This window comes from Lepisma saccharinum, chromosome 10, assembly GCF_977018435.1.
Source record: "Lepisma saccharinum chromosome 10, izLepSacc3.1, whole genome shotgun sequence".
Taxonomy (NCBI): domain Eukaryota; kingdom Metazoa; phylum Arthropoda; class Insecta; order Zygentoma; family Lepismatidae; genus Lepisma; species Lepisma saccharinum.
In genome coordinates, this window is record NC_139238.1 from 68,691,015 (window position 1) to 68,713,733 (window position 22,719).

The 22,719-nt window shown below is 37.9% G+C and overlaps 1 protein-coding gene across 1 annotated transcript in view; it reads left to right on the forward strand.

Annotated features, from left to right (window-relative positions):
• The first annotated feature begins 2,213 nt into the window (after nt 1-2,213).
• The window catches only part of LOC145993933 (uncharacterized), a 42,422-nt gene continuing 21,916 nt past the window's right edge, over nt 2,214-22,719 (forward strand). Inside the window, exons 1-3 of the mRNA XM_083129891.1 lie at nt 2,214-2,642; nt 13,563-13,631; nt 20,359-20,518. Of these exons, the coding sequence (XP_082986017.1) occupies nt 2,592-2,642; nt 13,563-13,631; nt 20,359-20,518 (280 nt within the window). The 5' untranslated portion in view covers nt 2,214-2,591. The remainder of the gene's footprint in view (nt 2,643-13,562; nt 13,632-20,358; nt 20,519-22,719) is intronic.

A 22,719-nucleotide genomic window follows, 5' to 3' on the forward strand; every position in this document is an offset into this window, starting at 1 on the left:
GAGTATCGACGTGCACCAACATAATTCCGCGCTCCTGTGACAACTTTCGAGGTTCAGGTCTTTCCAATAGACTTCCTTGTTGGGTGACACGTGAACAGCGAATCGAGTCCCATCGCCGTTCTATTTCCTTCTGTAGATTATAATTGACGTTGTGATGCTGAGACAGCACGGGCAATCCAATCTGAAGCATTGAAGTCACAAGATTGCTGTCGTATATTTGTTACTATTAGTATTAGTTGACGAATGTGGCTTCTTCTTTGAATATTTGACTTTCTAAGCGATGGGAAGGTTTTTGGTGCTGAATCGCTTCGCACCTCGAAGCTCAAAATAGTAGTCTTTAATATCTTTTAAATAATCCTCCAAAATTGTATTTTTTTTTCAATGCATGAATGTGTAGGCTAATTGTTTTTGTTTAGAATTGTATGAAGCACAAAAATACAAAAGATCGTGTATTATATATTTTTCCGCATGAAGAATCCTCCCTTCCCCAAGAAAGAACCATGACTTCGCCACTGCGTGAAGCAAAATAAAATATCCCGAATGTCCTCATACAGTTATTTCGATATGTATTTTAATTCTTGTGCAAGTTTGTGTGTGTTGGGGTCGGAGTCTAACTATTGTGCGTCCGTTTGTCCTATCTACTATCAACAATGATATGTACAATATGGGACTCTCAATAAATTTCTTCTTTTCTCTAAGGGGCTTCACAATATTTTACTTGCGCGGAATGGGGGGGGGGGAGTGGGACACAGAAACTTACTATAAGCACAGAGCTGTGTGCTATAAGTCACTGAAGCATGATTCATCCGATTGATAACGGTAGCGATACCGGGAATTTTCGTCTAATCATATCCTGATTCTAGTCTGACGAGATGGCTAAATTATTCTCATCTGTCGAGGGAAATTATTAACTGAAATTATCTGAGATCAGAATTTCCTGTGAGTTAGACAGCAAATGATGCCTGTGAATGGAACCAACAACTATATATAAACCATGCTTGATTTATTGAATTGTTTTAAGTCCACTTTATGCAGAGTAAGGCTAATCGGGACTGGACCTAGAGTTTAAAGTGGGATCTGAACCACTATTTGCGTCCACCGGGTATCGAACCCGGGACCCCTTGATTACAAGGTTACGATGCAACCTTGTTAAACCATAAAATAAGTTAGACACCCTACATTCTAGTTAAACTCGAGTCCCCATTTGTCTTGTATTTTTGGTTATTTTATTTTAATTTTCTTTACATTAGCCATCTGCTGTGATCTTAGCTCGCGTTAATTCGAAGAAAACCCTTAAAATTTTTCAACGCCATCTCCTGGTGGGGACTTGCGGACCTCCTGGAGAGAAACTGAAGCGCTGTGCGCTCTCCCTAACGAGGAGTATCAGAACTACCAAGAGTGCTCAGAAAACTACCGGTGCTCAGTCAAGCGTGGTGAAGGGTGACGGCCATAAGCGGGATTGCTCTGGATATAAAATTACTTACTCTGTGGTATAACAAGTACCGTGTGAGGCGAAAACTAGCAAATGGGTAGCCAGTCCAGCATCAACTAGAGCATTCCAAATAGAAATCCAGTTCCGTGTGATAGGGGCTTAAGATGGCTCAAGATATTAGGGGGGGATCCTCCTCACCTCCTTTAATCTCACCCTGCATTAAAATGAATAGACGTTTTGTTCGCAATTTTCATATTTCAAACTCCTGATTTTCCGTTCCGTTAAATTCAAAATGAGCCCAGAAGGTCAAGAGCATTATATGTTTCGGAATTGTTATCTGGTCTTAAATCTGTTTGTAACTATAAACTTAAAATAAAAACAAAAAAAAAACATATTTTTTTCAAATTTTGCATTAAAAAACAGGAAATTCGTGTGCGCTGTTCTAAAATAGAATATTTCCAATGCCTTCACATAATAGGTATAAGTGAAGTAGCACCACGCGCACCCCCACCCCCCATATTTCACGGTCGAGTCGCACACACACACACACACACGTGGGGAAACTGCATGTTGTACCCCCCAAATAAAAAACGTTCCTGCGCCACTGTTATACGGTTACTATTATTCTTTGCGCTGTGACGTAACTATAACGTCGTTGTGTTTATTGTTCGCCGAAGACTTTAAGCATCAGGCCCAATGTCATCTAAATCCGGCCCTGGCCACAATATGAACTAAAAAGCAGGGCAACAAGTTGTAGAAACGTCAAAATAACTTAACCCGCCATGATAAGTCTTCATCGTGATCCCGAAAAATCGGTACCGGTATGTCGTATGAGGATACAATTCCGTCTCGAATCGATCTCATGAGATCGGAATAGAACAGAAATTGTTTAGCAAATTATAATTAAAATGTTTTCAACTGTCATATTTATGTATTTGTGTCTGTCTTCCTTGTCTCTTGAAATATTGTTCTTTTTTATGTGACTTCAAATGAGACAGTTGGTGAGAGTACCACTTCAAATAGCTAAGTTAGCAGTTTGTGTTTTGTTTGATGACGACAAATGCAGAACAAGTGAGAATGATGGTGGGAAGGATAATTACCAAAATTTAGTGTCTCTTATTGTATATTGCTCTGTAAACCGTTGGAAAATATATATATAATGCCGCAAGAATTTCACGTCTTAAAGTGTTTCTCGTGTGAAACCTTTCAGGTATGGTTGAACGTTTTAGTCGTAGTAGAGTTTAATGTTGACACGATCGACTGAATTCCCAAATATTTTTGTGCCATTTTGCTCTTTTCGAATACTCGTATACATGCTTCTGAAATCACATGTAAAGCCTCGTAGTAAATGCAAAGTAAAAGCTCATGAATAATTCTTCGTCTAAGTTATTTCAGAAGAGACCAAATGATTGGGTACTACATATCTAGTGATATAAAATAAGGAGCGATTTTACAATACAGGGAATTTCTCCATTTTGTTTGAAATTCGGCATACTCACTAATTTTGGCCCCCTAATCACGAATCTGCAGTCAAAATTTGGCGCTCACACGTGGAAATAGCAAAATAATCGAAATTAAGTTCTTATTTCCACACCCTCGATTTCCGAATTTCCCGCCGGTTCCGGGCTCCGCCCCTGGGGTAATCGACCTACCGCCCCCAACCGCTATCGCGGCCCCGCCTCCGCTCCGCTCCGCTCCGCTCCGGCTTCCCGCCTATATCTATAGACTCCCTGTTAAGGGCATGTTAGAAAGTGGCCGGATTCACCTGCCCCAAATAAGCGCCAAATTTTTACGCGAGCGCCAAATTTTAAGTGCAGATTCGTGATTAGGAGACCCAAATTAGTAAGTAACCGAAAATTCAAACAAATTGGAGAAATTCCCTGTATTGTTAAATTATACCAAAACGTTATAATGATAATATAAACCTAAATATCTATTTTTAATTCATACTGAATAGAAACACTGATAAGAATTGACAATATAGAGAAAGTCTCCAATTTTGTTAATTTTCGGTATACTAACTAATTTTGGCCTACTAATCACGAATCTGTTGTAAAAACCGGGGGTCACGTCTAGAAATTGTACATTTTGATGAAACATCGTTAGCCCCAAAAATCATCCACAGGTAGTCCCACAAACCATTGACGTTAGCCCCAAAAACCATCCACGGGTAACCCCAAAAACCATCCACGGGTAGTCCCACGAACCATTCACACGAGGTTAGGTTAGGCCTGTTAGATCAGGTTCCATTAGCACTCATTTCACCCCTAAATTCATCAAAAATAATAGGGTTCGTACTAGAATTGAACATCATAAATCATTTTCTTGTAAAACAAAGGCGTGGTTGGAAACAATGACAGGAGATTACATTTTCGTTCGTAAAACTACGCATATACACCTACATATAAAAAAAATTCAATCTGCTTTTTTCAAATTTCCAAACGTGACCCCCGGTTTTTTACAACAGATTTGTGATTAGGAGGCCAAAATTAGTTAGTATACCGAAAATTAACAAAATTGGAGACTTCCTCTATATTGTCAATTCGCTCCGAAACACTTTTTATCAGTGTAAACATACTTCTTTGTGTGTTTACACATATTTTGCAAAAATCCCAAGTAGAATTTCATAATTTTACACGATTATTTTCAGGGTGCGAAGGTTTTTTGGAACGAGTTTACAATACCGGACCACTCTCCAATTTCTATTAAATTTCACCTACTCACTAATTGTGAACTCCTAATCATGAATCTGAATGTAATAATTGGCGGTCGAGTATGCAAATCGAGAAAAAAATGAAATAAACTATGTTTTCTTAACGTAACGTAACCCTACCATAAGAACAGTAGCTTCACAGAACATGCCATTTTCCCCGAATGGGTGTCACTTATCGCACAACACTTTAGCAACATAGTTTTCTGACGTCACGGGAGAACGCTTTTTCATGTTAGGCAAGACAAGGTATAGTTCTCTTAGCCAAAATATTAATTTTTCTTTGTATTTATGCTAATGGAACCTAACCTAACAGGCCTAACCTAACCTCGTAGGCATTCCTCGTCTGACGTCAATATTCAAGGTAGCAAGATTGTTGTGCGTAAAGGAAGACCATTAACGAATTGCGAAAGAAAGATGGTTCCGAATTGCTGTGTATGGACAATGACCGTGGTAAATCGCAAGGTTATTTTACAAGTTCTACACGTAAATGTACAATTTTAACAAGTGACCGCCAAATATGAACTACAGATACGTCATCAGGACACCGAAATTAGTAAGTAGGCAAAATTTTATAGATATTGGAGAGTGGTCCGGTGTTGTAACATGCCGTTTTTTTTTCTTTTTTTCTGAATCTGGCCATTTACCATGCGGTGAATTATTGTGCAGTTTCCAATGAACAAAAAGTCCAAAAATGCTTTCGTAGTTAGGTTAGGCAGGACAGGTTAAAGGCACTTAGCATTAAAATAAAGTCCATAATTGATTTGGTACTTAGGATGATCTTAAGCATGACACCCCTTCGGGTTTCGTGTGGAGAGCCATCAGTAAACACATGAGTAACCTGTGGATTATCTTGTTGATGGGAAACATGTTTGTTTACATAAGATACCTTTCACATCTTCTTTTTGCTGATAAATATAACATTTCAGAAGTATACATAGCCTAGTCCTAATTAATTCAGGAAATTTCAAATTTACTTTCACAATCATTATCACTATTGTGTGATACCTTTTCTTTCTTGGTAATGATTGCTGCTTCAACTGTTTTAATGATTGCCATTGGCTGGTAGCTTTGTGGGGGGTCTAACTTATCACACACAATTTAAACACCCATGGTGGTTAGGTTTCTTGGGTTTGGTTCTCTTCGAAGAAGACAACTATGAAAAATTGTTGTAGCAGCAATACCAACCTTCTTTCTTCTATGAACAAAAAATACCTTGATGACAAGCACGGATGCTTGTGTAAGGTAGTTTTTTTAATTTTTCCCACCGATAACTTGCACTTTTCTGAACTCCGAAGAGTGTTAATTACTTTTACAAAGTATGAAAATTTGCTGTAACAATCATTTCCAGAATTGTGCAGTACTTCATCTGTCTCCTGTGAAACTTTGAAAAAATCATTAAACATTTGAAACTGTTACCATTTTACTCTAGCATGTTGCTTGCACCTGCACAAAATGAAGGCAACAGTCGGTGTGGTGCATCTGATTGTGCTGTTGTTAAGGAGTTGGAAAGAGTCATCGTGCTGTTATGTTTGAAGCATGTCAGGGTAACACTTTACTATAGGGGTGACGGATTTCTTACTTTTTACATTAGAAAGTACTTACGCTAATCATTTTCTGTAGCGTTGTGGAAGTTCGTGAATGTAGTTTTGATCCATTTTAATGCCAATGCATGTTGTTTTCTGCGAAAATCTCTGTCTGACACGCTGTTTCTGCTGCCGCCATTTGCTTTCTACACGAGAGCACAATGTCCATGTGTTAGATGACGTAAACCCCTTAGTCAGTTTTTCAAACTCGCCGTGTTTTCACTATAACATGACGTGTCGAGTATTTTTAATCTTTTTTTAAAAAAAATTTAACTATGCTTGCCTAACATAACTTAACCTTACGGAAAATGGTTTTTGGGGCTAACGTGAATGGTTTGTGAGGCTAACGTCAATGGTTTGCGAGATATTAGCATAATTTCAAATCCGGGCACGAAAGTATATATTTTCCGGTGAACAAGGTTCCAACACTGCATAAATCGACAAAACACTCTCACAACGTGCGATAAAGCAGTACGCTATCGCCATAATGTGTGTTACAGAATCAAAATAACGAGTAACAGTAAGTACACGTAAATGTAAGAGATAGACATTATTTTCGTTAGAAATTCATATTTTCACCTAAAGAAATGTTCCGCGTTCCAGAATAGTACGTTAGCAATGTAAAAAAATGTGAAATAAATTATTTATAGGTGTCACCCCTATAGTAAAGTAGTACCCAAGAGGATACAGTACACAGTGGAACAGCCCATTTTTCTTGTCTGCACATACTAAATAACTACATTGATAGAGGATCATTCCATATAAATCATTCAGTTCAGCCTTTAATGGGTGGAACCTCACCTGAGGGTAAACCCTTTCCGGATTAGACATTTCGAAGCACACGTTTTTCAAACTTGCTGCGAAGTAACCCCCCCCCCCCAAAAAAAAAAGAAGTAACACTAGCACTAATTGTCATAGAGAGATGAAATTGGTTTTGTTTTCCTTCGGAATGACAGGGCTTTTAGTGGATATCAAATTTATACATTGTGCCTCCCAATAATTAGTGTTAAAGGAAGAAGAAGAAGGAAATTGAAATCTTTCAAAAATATTTGAATTCAGCATGCCCCTGTGGCCACCACAATGATCTGTAGTAAATGAAAAGGGGTAGTGTATAGCAGTGATACATTCTGATTCCTACAACCATGCAAAGTTTTGTTGGAAACAGGCTGATACTTCTTGGAGGGGGGAAAATGATAACAGTATAAGAGCGGCAGTGTTGCCAGCTTACAGAAAGAATTTCACATCTGTCATTGACCCTATGTACACTGGATGGACCAAATTTAGAGTGAAGCACAACAAAAGACTACTCTTTGAGGATATATAATGCCGATATCCCATCTTTGTAACAAAATGGAAATGGCACAGCATTTCCGAACGTGGTAATTTCAAAAATTTGGTTTCTCCCTCCAGGTCTTCACTGGACCCTTAATGAAGCACATCATTAAAGTGTTCTTTTGTTCCCATTAGTACATGTAAAATGAAATATATAAGAAAAAGTGGCAGTTAAGGAGTTTGTTACTTGCCCGGCCCTCCACACTTGACCTCTGTACTCAGCTCTGATTTGTCTTGGTCTATCTTTCTTTGTACTGCACTGCACGTGGGTAGCAACAAGTCAACATAATTATATAATTAATTACAAGAGACAACGGATAACCTTCGCGAAACCTTTTACTATAGGGCAGTGGTTATCAACCTATTTCCTATCACGACCCCCTTTTATCACACCCTCTTGCCAGTAACCCCCATATGTAATTTCTGGTTGTAATAAGTGTTTATGTGTGTAAGCACATTGTTGACTCTGCGAAGAACAACAAAGGATCCCTTTGAAATTACCTCGGTACAGCCGAGAAAATAATCAATTGTCAATTGTTTACCAATATAACTGCTGCAACCTCAACGCTTCTCCAAAACAATGTCAAGATTTACCATTCTTAAGGATTGCAGACTTTTTTCCTTCCCGTTCCGGGTTCTTTATTGTTCAAGCAAGTTTCTTCAACTGTAGTTGAAATGTAATGACATCTATCATTGAGTTCAGTCAGTTCTTCCGTCTGCGTCGCCAGTTTTGTGTGCACAAACGTAGGTAATACACGTGTGTTGCGGTGTTGTCGGTTGACTTGTGATATTGTGTACTGTAGCATCGTGATTTGAATTCTATGCTATTAATGAAAAATAAAAATGGATAAGTTCCTTCAAAGACCTGGAAGTTCTTGTTCCACAGATGATGAACCATCAAAATGACAGAAGGTCAGAAGATACGATGAATCGTATTTGAGGTTTGGTTTCACGGTACATGGAAATCAGCCGCAGTGTGGGCTGTGTAATGAACTGTTGTCTGCTGAAAGTATGAAGCCTTCCAATATGTGACGGCACCTGCAATCTAAACATCTTTCGGTGAAAGATAAACCACTCAAATTTTTCCAATGCAAACTTTCTGTACTTCAAAATCAGAAGTTAACCATCACCCACATGACCAATGTTACTCAAAAAGCACTTCAGGCATCATATCAAGTGTATCTGAGAATTGCCAAAAAAGGCAAACCACATACTATTGCAGAAAATTTGATTCTTCCTTGTGCACTTGATATAGTGTCAACAATGATCAACCCCGAAGAGGCTATTAAAATATCAAAGATTCCATTGTCAAATGATACAGTGGCAAGGCGTATTTCTGATTTGGCCCAAAATGTTTGCGACCAGCTGAAGGAGAAGATTAAAAAAGTGAATTTATTTCTATTAAACTGGACGAGTCCACAGATGTAACAAATTGTGCTCAGTTCTTGTGTTTCATCCGATTCCAATCCACTGAATGTGTGGAAGAGGATATATTGTTCTGCAAACCCTTCCCTCAACATACAACTGGTGAATCTTTATATCAGGTGTTTCTAGAGGCTACAAGTCCATTTGAAATAAATTGCGAAAAGTGTATTTCAATCTGCAGCGATGGTGCCAAGGCATTAACTGATAAGAAGAGTGGGCTTGTGGAAATGCCAAATGTGAAATGGGTGCATTGTTTCCTACATCGGCAAGTCCTGGCCGCAAAGAAAATGCCAGATGAACTTCTTCAGGTTCTGCATGATGCTGTCAGAATTGTTAATTATGTGAAGAGCCGCCCATGGCAGTGTCGACTGTTAGAAAAATTGTGCGAGGAAATGGGTTCCATCCACAAAAAAAAACTATAACTTCACACCGAGGTAAGGTGGTTGTCACGCGGAAAGGTGTTGAATAGGTTGTTCAAACTGCACTCGGAATTGTTACTGTTTTTACAGGAATCCAATCCCCAACAAGCTGAATTTTTTACCCTTGAAATATGGCTGCTTCAGCTTATCTAAATGACTTAAATTTGACCTTGCCAAGGACGGGACAAAACCATTTTATTTGGTTAAAACAAAGTAAATGTTTTTCACAAGAAATTAGGAGTTTGGGCTTCCCGAGTCAAAACCCACAATTTTGAAAATTTTCCTCTGACTCAAGACTTTATTTCAACTTGCGATTATTCTTTTGACATGAAGACGCTGTCCAGTTTAATTTGCAAACATCTAGAAGGTACACGAACAGATAGTGAAATATATTGCCCTTGATGAAAATGCCAGTTCGAGTTGGATATTAAACCCCTTCGTTGAAGAGGCCATCAAAATAGCCAATCTAAGCCCACAACGTCTTGACAAACTGATAGAATTATCGTGCGACAAATCTTTGCAAAGAATATCTTGGTCTGGTTTCTGCTGCTTTAAAAACCATAATTCCCTTTGCTACATCGTATCTGTGCAAATGTGGTTCCTCTTCCATGGTAAGCATTAAAACAAAGACCAGAAACCGCTTGTCAGTTGAGAATTACTTGATAATGAAAATTGAATCGGACGGCTCGGGTACCCTATTCTACACCCTCGATTTTTCGCACATTTCAAATATTCTCGTTACAAAAAATAGTTCTTCATAATAAACTATGTTTCTAAATAGCGCGGAAAGTAATTATTTAGATCTACGTGCTACGAAACTTACGTTTTTTATGAAATTAAAATTCCTTGCGTAACGTCAAAAAGGTTTTTCACAACTTTATGATGGCGAATGATGCATTCATGTCACAGGCACAAGTCTGAAGATTTCGGATGATCGATTTATGTCACAGGCGCACGTCTGATTTTTTTCTTTTTCTTCTTATGATTGACTTGTGCAATAGGAACATTTGCGATTGCGATATGTTCTCTGTGTGATATATTGGCAGATTGGACATTTCAGACATTCGATTTCATTTATGCGACTTCAGAAATTGGAAATAATAATATTTTTTGGCAACTGCATGCCGTAAAGGGAAGGGTTGTTTTTTCTAAATGACTTGTGGGATGAGATAATTTGCGACTTCTAATTTTTATGATGGGAAGGGAGTGGAGGTTGGTATTCTGTGGAAAAGGACAACAAGGACTTTCAACGTAGGAGTTACTTCATTTTTGGACTTACAAATTGAACTTCGACCCACAATTCAATACCTGGCCTTGGTAAAAAGAGGTAAGTTACCTTCTTTGGTTTAATTTTAGCCTTCATTTTTTGTATCTTCATGTGTCGATGCGGAAAACAGTGAGAAATAGTGTTTGGGGCAGGCGACTTCGGCCAATTTCTAACATGCCTTTAAAAGGGACTCTATAGATACAGGCGGGGCCGCGGTAGCGGTAGAGGGCGGTAAGTCAATTACCCCAGGGGCAGAGCCGGGAACCAGTGGGAAATTTTGACTCAACAATTGCAAACGACAAAATTGCCACTTTAAACGGCTGTACAGTCGTAAATACTTCTTTCCGCGCTCCAATGTTTTTTTATTCACAAATAGGATCACATAACCTTCATAATGAAAGAAAAAAAAAATAAAATTAGAGGGTGTAGAATAGGGTACCCGACCCAATCGGACATTGCCGCACTAGTAAAATCACACCAGGCTCAGGTTTCACACTAGCCTTCATTTTGCATTGTATTTCAATATGCAGTTTTCATTGTATTTTTCTTGTAGGCTATTTCAATAATATTTTTTCTGCTACTAGACCCTAATTACATTTATCTTTTTCGCCTTCCTTCGCGAACCCCATGAAATCCTCTCGCGACCCCCCAGGTTGAGAAACCCTGCTATAGGGGATAAATTACCAGCGAACTGTGAAATTATAAACCGAAATTTTGGATAATTAACGTAAATTTAAATATATATACAAGTCGTATCTGAACGTTTATTTCTCTAATTATCAGATCAAAATTCTAATTTTGATGTTGGAAATCTCTATTGTTTGTACCTGGATGCTTTACATTTCATGAATTACATCGGGAGTATGCTTGTCACAAGGTAGACTCGCGTTACTCCAAGAAATGTCTTAACAGGCACGAGGTTTCCCGACATGTACATTTCTCTACTCTCCATGGTGACAAGACACTAAGCTGCCCGGTGCACCTTAATTACTTCAAAATAACATCCAGTACAAACTAACTTTTACCTCTAAATTGGACACCAAGGTACTAGCTTGCCCGGCAATCCAATCTCTTACAGCATCCGTTGCATGAGATCTGTCCTCTCATCCAAGTTTACTAAAGCAAAACAGCCTCTCCCTTCCAAGTCACAGTTCCAACAGCCAACCTCCTCACTCTCATCTGGGAGTTTATATACGTTTGGTTGGCACCTGTTGCCAACGGCACTTCTCTCAATTGTTTTAATCTTTAACAGCGGCCCCAGCGCCCACCCAGCATCGAATAACATGGGTACCTGGGGGAAACCCTGGGGGGTAAAGGCGGTCAGGGGCGTGATGCTGATCACATCACCCCCACACACGACCGGATCAAGAAAGTGTGGGGCGTTACCCCCACACCCCCTATATGCCTTCATGGCATTGTGCTATGCACAGGGGAGCACTTTACCTTTTTACAGCTAAAATCGCCTGCCTTTCCCTTGAACTTTCGAGACACGAAAAAGGAACAGATTGGTACATGCTTTCTATACATGGAATATACGAACCTAAGAAATTGATATTAAATAGAGTTACACTAAAAACACACATGTTTTTATACACATAATTACCTTGTTGATTAACATATTAATAAATATTTCAATAAGGGAAAAAAACACTGTTGCCCTGACACGGGGGCAGGGTAACAAGTTAAAGTAGTAACAATGAATTTATTGTTTTGTAATTCAAGTATGTCATACCATTGTAAAAAACACAGAACTGACATATTGTGTGTACTTTTTTAAGGAAGGGCACGTTAATTGCTGCCACGTGTTGCTAAGTTATATATTTATATATACTACCCCTCCTCAACAGAAGTATCCCACCCATCTGGTAAAGGTTTAGACTAATTGATTGCATAACCATTTTAGAAGAATTTCATCGGAACGACTGAAGATGACTGGACCCCTCTTCAATTATCTTCATATTTGGCATACTCACTAATTGAGGCCTCCTAATCACGAATCTGAAGTAAAAGTTGTCGGAAACGTCTAGAAATGTCAAAATAAGCAAAAATAAGGTGTTAGTTTTCAGAATGAAAACAGTCTATTTTCGCAAATTTTTTTGTTTCTCAAGCAAATATATGTATTCCTGATACTACCACGACACCAAATTTTAACTATGTTTGCCTAACCCAACCACATGTCAATGGTTCGTGGGGCTAGCGTCAATGGTTCGCAATTATTTTGCAATTTCTAGATCCTGATACTACCATGACACGAAATGTTAACTATGTTTGCCTAACCTAACTGAAACTAACCTAACCACACGTCAATGGTTCGCAATTATTTTGCAATTTGTAGAAGTTTCCGACAAATTTTAACTTCAGATTCATCATTAGCAGGCCTCAATTAGTAAGTATGCCAAATATGAAGAAAATCGGAGAGGGGTCCAGTCATCTTCAGTCATACCATTTCACCTTTAGTACATGGGTTTCTACATGTTTTAGGATATCATAACCAATGATTTAAATTTTTTTTGTATGGTTTGTGTTCTATGGATATGGAAATTTTTCCGATATGGGTTGTTGGCATTTTTGCTCACAAATGTTTATGGGAACTGTAATAAACTATTAGAGCTAGAGACCTGGAATGAAAACTCATTGTGGGTACTAAGCATACTTTCTAACTATTTGAGTAAGTTTTGCCCAAAATCACTTCTTTACTGCTAGAACTTAGGTGGTATTTTGGGTAAGAATTGTTAGAAAATTGAATTATTAAGCTGGATTTTTTTAAGGGGTTTAATCTGAGGCTCATTTTTTTTTTACTTGTAGACCTGCCCACAGGGTGTGGGCAAATGTAAAAAACCATTTGCTTAGAAATGCGTTCCTTTTTTTCAGCAGGGATTCAAACATAGGTGTCATTTATTTTCCTTAGTCTAGTTCGCTGTGCATTTTTACTCTCTCTGCACTTGCTCGTCTAGTTGGTTATACACAGTGCTACATCAACTCGTCTACTTTGTTGATTTGGTGTCTGCACCATTTGCACTACGTCCTGGAGCAGTGTAATGTGTGGTGTATGGTAACATGGTGCGTGCTAGCTAATCAAATGATTGTTTAAAGCAGCAGACAGGCATTTGTTGAATCTTCTGAACTTGAACATCGCTACTCGTCTACTTGGTTGCATGTCATTTCCTGGCACCAGCCTAACACCGGGATTCACGTGCACTACACCTAGTGTCAAAGAGTGCAGTGAACTAGACGGGGCTAGTGTTTCAACAGTTTCTTTATATTTATACATGTAACATTTAAAAAAATATACATATGTATTGTTTAAATCCTTGTTTTGAAACTGATTTTTGTGTGAAACTTATTTATGTACATAATTAATTGCATTCTTGTATTTTTACTTGAATTTCAGGTGCAGATTGTGAAGAAGAACAACAAGTGGCAATGTAAAATGTGTGGCATAAAGCAGTCCCTGAAAAAGGTATGAATTTTTAACATTGTAAGTGGGCACATGTCAGCACACAACAAACGTTACATGAAAACATTTTACAATGTGACATGCATTCATGTTGCATAAGTTGCAGTATGCTGAAGAATTTTACGGTTGTAAATGGGGTGGGACATATGAACTACATTTTTGATATTAAATAACTATTTTGCTGATTGTTAAGCAACAATTTTCGTACAGTTTCTGTGCAATGATATAACAAACTTAACACTGTTGATTAAACATAACTACCCTTAAAATACTTTCCCAGATTTATTGACTATTCGTGTACAATTTTCAGGTTCGAATCCCAGCCTGGGCATGGATGTTTGTGAGTGTCCATTCATCAATTTCATCATATCATCACTCATCCCCATCTTCGCAAATTAGCCAAAAGTGGCACAAAAAGTGAAGTAAAATAAATAAATAAATAGTGTACAATTTTTTGTCAATGGTGGGACAGACAAAACACTGCCTCTTTACTTAAGAAATTTATTTTAATTTCTGTGAATATTGTAGTGAAGTTGAGGGGGAAATGTAACAGTGAAAGTAGAAATTAATTGTTTTTTGGTGTCAGGCATTGGGCACATTACAAGACAAAAGTAAATCAAAAAGTTAAGATAAATGAACAATATGTAAAATACCTTCTAAGTTACTTACTTACTTACTTCCTCTAGTCCCTTTCTGCCATCATAGCGTAGGGTTGGTTGCCTCGATCCATCTCCTCCATTCCTGTCTGTTTCCCATCATTCTCTTCATCATATTTATTGTCTTATTCCTTTCTCTTCCAATCTTTTCCATTCTGTCTTCAAACATTATCCTTGGTCTTCCTTTACCTCTCCTACCTTGCACCTTTACTTCTAGAATTTGCTTTACCTTTTTGTCTTCATTCATTCTGAATACATGTCCCCACCACTTTAGCTCTCTCTTTTCAATTATTTTCTCTAGCGACTCCTGTTCCACTTCTCTTCTTTTTCTTTCATTCCTCACTTTATCTCTCCTAGTCTTATTAACAGCTCTTCTCAGGTATTTCATTTCACTAGCCTGAATTTTACTCAGATGTTTATCTTGAAGTGGTAAACTTTCCATTCCATATGTTAATGTAGGGACCAATACTGATTTGTATAGCTGCATTTTTGTCTTTACTGCCACTTCTTTCTTTCCCATTATTGTTTTACTGAACTGATAATATACTGTATTTGCTTTTCTTTTCCTATTTAGGATTTCTTCATCACACCTACCATCACTTGTTATGATGGTTCCTAAATATTCATATTCATCTACTTCTTCCAAGTTCTCGTTTCCATATCTAAATGCTATTTCATGATCTTTTTCTCCTTTTGCCACCTGCATAACTTTACTTTTCTTAATATTAATCTTCATCCCTTTTCTCGCAAGTTCTTCTCCCCATTCTATTACGCTCCTCTGTAAATTCTCTTCACTGTTAGCAATTAAGACTATATCATCAGCATATAGCAGTACTTGCAGTTGTACTACTCTCATATTCCAATATCCTATTTGTACTCTTGGGGTTCTTCTTTTGCAAATTTTAGTTATTTCATCCATTACATTAATGAAAAGTAAAGGACTGAGACTATCTCCCTGTTTAATTCCTTTTTCTATTTGAAATTCCTTTGACTCGTTTCCTTCTATTCTTACTATTCCTTTTACATCCTTATATACACTTCTTATTGCTTTAATAAGTTCCTTAGGTACTTCCTTACTTTCTAATGCCTCCCATAGATATTTTCTAGGTACCGAGTCAAATGCCGCTTTCAAGTCTAGAAATGCTAAGTATATTATTTTATTTTTGTCCAGCATTTTCCCCATCATTGTTCTTAATATAAAAATGTGATCTTGAGTCTGTCTCCCAGGTCTAAATCCAGCTTGTTCCTCTTCAAGTTTTCCCTCTATGATTTTTCTCAGCCTCCTTTCCAATATATTCGTATACATCTTATATACCACTGATGATAGACATATTGCTCTATAATTATCACATTCCTTATTACTCCCTTTCTTGTGTACTGGCACAATTATGTTCCTTTTCCACTCTTCTGGTATAGTCTTAGTTCTCCATACTTCCCTCAATATATTCAGTAGTATTTCAGCCATTCTTGGTCCTCCATATTTTATAAGTTCTGGTGCTATTCCATCCCATCCTGCTGCTTTCCCAATTCGTATCCGTTTAATTACTTCTCTCACTTCATTCTCTGTTATCATCATATCTTCTTCTACATGATCCTCCTCTTCTCTGTTTCTTATTCTCTCATCCTCCTCCTGTTCCTGCTCCTCATCTTGTTCTTGCTCATTTGTCCTATCCTTGAACTTTTCTTCATAGTATTTTCTCCATTCCTCCATCACATTCTCCCTTCCTATGACTAATACATTTTCCTTATTTCTTATAGCTCTTGCTGCTTTTCCCCATTTTCCTTTCAGACTTTTGACCATATTCCAGAACTGCTTTCTATGCTCTACAAAACTTTCTTCAATATCATTTCCAAACTTCTCCCATGATTTTTGCTTTGCCTCCTCTACAGCCAATTTACTCTCATTTCTTTTTTGCACATATATTAACCTATGTTCCTCTGATCTTAATTCTAGGTAATTCTTCCATGCTTTCTTTTTCTCTTTCACTTTCCTCTTTACTTCATCCGTCCACCAATTAGTTCTTTTCCTTTTTGTATTCACCCTAACTTTGCCACATACTTCAATTGCTGCATACAGTATCACTTCCTTAGATTTTTCCCACATACTGTCAATTTCCATTTCTCTTATTTCCAATTCATTCAACCTTTCTTCTACTAATTCCTTATACTGTTTTCTCTTCTCTTCCTTAGCCAGCTGCTTTACTTGTATCTTTTCAAACTTCCTATCTCTTTCTCTATTATTCCTCTTAAATCTTGTTATAGCTATTAGCAGTCTGTGGTCAGTACTCAATTCAGCACCTCGAATTACCTTTACATCCATAAAGGCATATCGAAGTGCTCTTGCGTAAATTATGTAGTCTATTATACTCTTTGCCTCCCTTCCCTCAGCTTCATAAGTGATTTTATGAATTTTCTTATGCTGGAAAAAGGAGTTTCCTTGTAGCAATTGGTTCTCTACACAGAATTCTATTAATCTTTGTCCGTTTTCATTTGTCACACTTTCCCCTCCATATGGTCCCATACAACCATGTGACCTTATCCTATTTTTTCCAGTTCTACCATTAAGATCTCCCATCAATATTACCTTCCTATTCTCTTCATTCTCTTTATTCACTACTCTTTGTAATTGAGTATAGAAAACTTCTTTCTCCAATATGTCCTGATCATTTGTCGGGGCATAAACTTGTATTATTGTTATTCTTTCTTCCATTTTCAGTCTAACTACTATTATCCTTGAATTCACTGGTTCCCATGATTCCACCCTTTCTTCCATTTGCTCATTAACTATTATTCCAACTCCCTCCTTAGCTCTTCTTCCTCTACCTACTCCAACATATCTCAGCACATATCCTCTTTCAAGGCACATTATACCACTGCCTTTCTTCCTTACTTCACTTAGTCCTAGTACTGCTAGTTTATACTTTTCCATTTCTCCTACAATTTCCACTTCTTTTCCATTAATTGTTTTAATATTCCAAGTTCCAATTCGGATATTCCATTTCCTTGCTTGTCGTCTTCTACTAAATCCATCCTTTCCGAGGCTACCTTTATTTCTCTATTTCCCAGCCTGGGCATGGATGTTTGTGAGTGTCCATTCATCAATTTCATCATATCATCACTCATCCCCATCTTCGCAAATTAGCCAAAAGTGGCACAAAAAGCGAAGTAAAATAAATAAATAAATAGTGTACAATTTTTTGTCAATGGTGGGACAGACAAAACACTGCCTCTTTACTTAAGAAATTTATTTTAATTTCTGTGAATATTGTAGTGAAGTTGAGGGGGAAATGTAACAGTGAAAGTAGAAATTAATTGTTTTTTGGTGTCAGGCATTGGGCACATTACAAGACAAAAGTAAATCAAAAAGTTAAGATAAATGAACAATATGTAAAATACCTTCTAAGTTAATTATGTATAAAACTTGAATTTTTATGCTAATGACAATTTTAGATTGTTTACTCACAAGATAAGATAAAGTTTCAGCATTGCATTAAATTTTGAAGATTGAGTTTCAGGGGTACTTTGTCATGGAATGCCTCATATAAGTTATTTTATATATGATAAGTGGTGCTCCGGGATGGCATAGTGGTAATGCTGTTGCTTTATAATCTAAGAGGTCCCAAGTTTAATCTCCATTGGAGGCACATTGGATTCTACCCACTGTAGACTGATCAGTCTTTCATAATACCATATTTACAAGAGTATGAGCACTTTTTAAAATGAAGAAATGGGTGAAAAATGTGGTGCAGTTTACACATATTACTAAAAATCATAATTATTTTCAAAGTAATGTGTTCTTAATCCTTGACACTGATGAGTCAATTCTAGAAATTGTGGAAAAAGAATGGCAACCACCACTTTCACTCTCTTGTTCCACCCTGTACCCATGGGTGCAGGGCCCCTTTCGCCTGGAAAATGGATGTTGACATAAACTTACATATTAAACACATACATTTCATTTCCTTCACAGTAATTTATGTTAATTATTGGAAGGATGTTGCAGGAACATGATATCTTCAAACAGAATAAGTGTTATTTGATTGATTGATTTGGTGTTTTAAGTCCACTTTATGCACAGTAAGGCTAATCGGGACTGGACATACAGTTTAAAGTGGGATCCGAATCACTGTGCCAAGTGCCTCCACCGGGTATCAAACCCAGGACCCCTTGATTACAAGGCGACGGTGCTACCACTGTACCATCAGGGAGGCCAAGAGTTTTTTGAGGGGGCAACACTATATGGGTTAAAATATGTCTCGTTTTCCCCTGCCTGGAAAAGATCCTGCTAATGTCCAACCCTGTACCATATAGTGGTGTATACAGAGGTTGTTCCCTCTACATTTGGCCAATTTTGACTTACCCAAAAATTTAGACGAATCCATGGTGCCAGGTCCGTAAGTGCTCGATGTGTGTCCCTTGGTTCCTAACTATAGCCCGACAGCGTAATTTCCACTGTAATAGGCTTCTCTGAAGAACTGGGAGGGGAATCTTGCCCCATTCACTTTGCACAGCTTTCCAAAGTCCTTCCACAGTTGTCACACGCCGTTTTCCCAAAGCCCGCTTCAGCAAGCCAAATCCACAATAGTCCATAGGACTTGCGTCTGGAGATTTAACAGGTACCTCATTGAAAGGTATTACCTGTATACCACTTGCCTTCTCCATCTCCCTGTAGAATGCGAGGGACGATCGTGAAGTATGTGATGAGGCCTTGTCCATGTGAATGCGCACCAGATTGGCATCATTTCCATACATTTTTGGAATCTCATGCTCGTAGATTGGCCACATGATCTGCTCCTGATAATACTGCGAGTTTATTTTGCAGTTCTTCGCCACCCTACGAATCTTCAGTTTACCTCGGTAACAGTAGCCAGTAACGACCATGAACCCTTTTGGGAAGGATTCTTTACATACACGGACCCACCTTCTGAAGTTCTTTGCGCCTTTCTCTCGGTACATGATGGCTCTCGGTTTACCGCAGTCGGAAAGGTAAATCCATGCTTCATCGAGCGTTACGACGTGCTTCCACCTTTGTTTTGCCAGATGCCGTTCGTACAGCTTCCGGGCGTTACACTTTCGTTCCTTTTGGTGGGCATCCGTGAGAAGATGGCAGCGAGCTTTCATGACTTTTTCCAGCTTGAGTTGATGGTGTAAGGTCCGGCTCACAGTCCCCAAAGACACGTCAAGACGATTAGCCATACACCTTTGTGTTGGCGGATTTTCTTGCATTGCCATTTTGCGCAGTTTCCTCTGCATGGTAGGGGTGGCCTCGGTGCATTCCCGCTTCCTAGGCAACTTCGTTGGTAATCCAAATGGTGGAGCTTCGTTGCTCTTGTACTTTTTAATAACATTTTTTATTCCACTTAAACTGATGTTGCAACCATTCTTCTTGCACTGTTTTCTAATGACAGAAACACTAAACTGGGCGTCATAAAGAGCCGCAACATAGCCTTCCCAAAACCGGCTTAGTTTGGGCGGCATGTTGGTCACAGAGCGGAAACCCACACACTTGGAAAAAGATTTTACACAACACTCACAACAATGGTCCTGTTTTGTGCATTATTTTCGTCTGCGCGGATAAACAACTCCGTTCCCAGACAGTCACTGCATAACACTGCAGGACGCCACACGCCAGTTCGGGTGAGTCCAATCTGCCCAGGAGGGGGAGGGGGGGGACGAAATCGGCCAAACGTAGACGGAACAACCTCTGTATGAAATTAGGAATTTGAAGTGTAGTCAATACTTCTGTTTCTGATTTTGCCAAACAAAATTACAAGATAACAAATTTCCAAGTAGAACTGTCGTGAAAAGAGGGTGTGACTTATACATGCCAAATTATATTCCCCAAACAAGAAGAAAATATTGTTTTCATCACAATAATTAGATTTAAAATTTGAGAAGTTTATCATGGGAGACTGGAAAATATTCTTGAAATTTGCGTTTGTTGAAGTAGCGACAGTGTATGTCGATAGTACTCTTTTCTAGTGGATCTAGTGAATGAAATTGTACATTGTGCTATATAATACATAAGTTTCTTATTGAGTTAAGTATACAGACAAGCTTATTCTTAATTTCAGGTTTATGGACAGGGAAGTAGCCAGATGTGCAGGCAACAAGTGCAGCAGATGAATGGTTTACGAGTGAAGCTTGGTGTGTTGATGTCTGAAAATGAAAGTAATAGGGCACCACATCGTGAAAAGGAAGTAGCATCTGGAGAAAGTGATGTCAAAGGCAAAGGTGCAATATTTAATAGTACCATGAGCTTCCAACAAATTTTAAATTTCTGTTGTTTACGTATTTTATGAATATACTTAGCTAGAGGTATACAAAAATAACTGCTGATAATACGAAAACTACTCCTTATATTGTCTCGTAATGGTGCTCGGTTGATAGACCATCGCCTCCCCGATGCCGCAGTGGTATCATCATCGCCTTGTAATCAAGAGGTCCTGGGTTCGATACCCAGTGGATTCACAAGTGGTTCGCAACTTCGTTGCTGTATGAACCATCTATAAACAGCTATGTCCAGTTCTTCATTGTCACTCTTTCGCATAACCTTTCGTTTCCCCAACTCGCTATCCATTTGGGATGCGTACTGTCGAATAACTTATTTCTTCTTGATGTCATAAATAGTTGCTCGTTCAACACCGTATTTAATAGCAATGGCTTTCTGTGAAGAGCCTCGGTTCAACTTATCTAAAATTTCAAGTTTCTGCTTGAGGTCAAGCGTAACGTGTTTCCTGTGTTTCCTTCTAGAAGACATAGTATGTACTGAACTTTACTGTAAGAAAGTCACAATTTCAAATACTGTAGGTATGTATAGCATTGTTTAACATTTTTAACTAACAACATTGTTGAACACGATGATTCATTGTTGTGCACGTCATTTCTGCTTGAGTGACTACAAGCCGGATGTGGGGCGGACTATTGAGGGCCGGATTAGCGAGAGTCTAGTGTAGTTTGTATTGAACACATCCAGTTTTGTAATTAAATATAATACACATCTAAACATTGCACCAGTAGCACATCACAAACGAAAAGAAACACTTTTTTAGAAACTTTTATTAGCCTCCCATAAGTCTTGGATTTAACCTTCAACATTTTCTCCTTATTGCTCTTAGATAATAATAAGAAACATATAAATTAATTATTTATTATTTGTAATAATGTTTAAATTGTGATAATACAGGACACCTGCACTTCAGAGTAAACAAAAGTCTGAGTTTTTCAGAGATTTGAAGTGTTTTGGTTTGTAAGGCCTGTTATATTGTATGCCCCAGGCCCCGCACCCACCTGGGCCTATCCCTGTCCTCAGATCAATTAAATATTCCTCTCCAGATTACCTAGTTGGTTCCACTTGAACAAGAGTTTGTTGCCGAACCAGCCTTGTAATGCGGAGGGTAATATTTTGCCACTTGCTGAGGAATTTTGATGAGTGTCTGAGTGTGAGCTATTTACGGCCTAGGGAATGATTTGTTCAGTTTGCTCTGAGGAATGGAAATTTGTGATTTTAGTACATATGTTTCCCTATTAAATATGTATGGGAGGAAGGGAGTGTATCTTTGCACACAGAAGAAAAGTTAACCAAAGTGTTTGCCATTTCTATGTAACCTCTAAGTACTAGGGGCATGCATATTTTGACAGAAACATGAATTACTTAATAACACATTATAATGTTCATTTTTCATGTTTTTGAAAGGTCTGAGGTACATTTTCCTACCAGTTTTGTCACAAAATAATGCAAAATGAAAAATAAACTTAGAGTTGTTAGAGAATTTAGAGTTTATTTACCACTGTGACACTTTGTGATGTCCGAATTATCCTGCGAGTTATGCAAACCACAGAAAATTTATTAATTCAGTTATAAATAGTTCAGAAGCAGAAATTGATTCGTTACACAGGGATAAACTAAATACTCTAATAACTACATAAATGTACTATTAAAGGGAAAATGTTTATTTAGTGTAATAAGTGTAATTTAGGGTTATATTCACTATAACTCTACTATATATCACTATAACACTACTTTAACACTGAGATGCCATTTTTTACACCATTTTTTTTTTCCAAAATATTACCAGTTTTTGTACCGAAATCTTTAATCTTTTATTTGCCATAAATATGTGACCCTACCAAGTTTATGTACCACATTCAATTCCTACAGTGTTTTAGTTCTCGTGAAACAATGCAAATGTCATTATTGAGGAATTATTTATTTTTTTACCAGTAGGTTTCCAAATATTTTAGCTATCATGCTCATGTCTCTGTCTTAAATGGTTACTGCACGATAAAGTAGAAGAGAAAATAAATTACGCTCATTTCTTTTAATACAATTTTTTTTAAAAAAAAATGGAGGGGCCTCGTCGATGGCATGATGGTAATGTTGTTTCCTTGTAATCAAAGGGTCCCAGGTTTAATACCTGGTGGAAGCACATTGC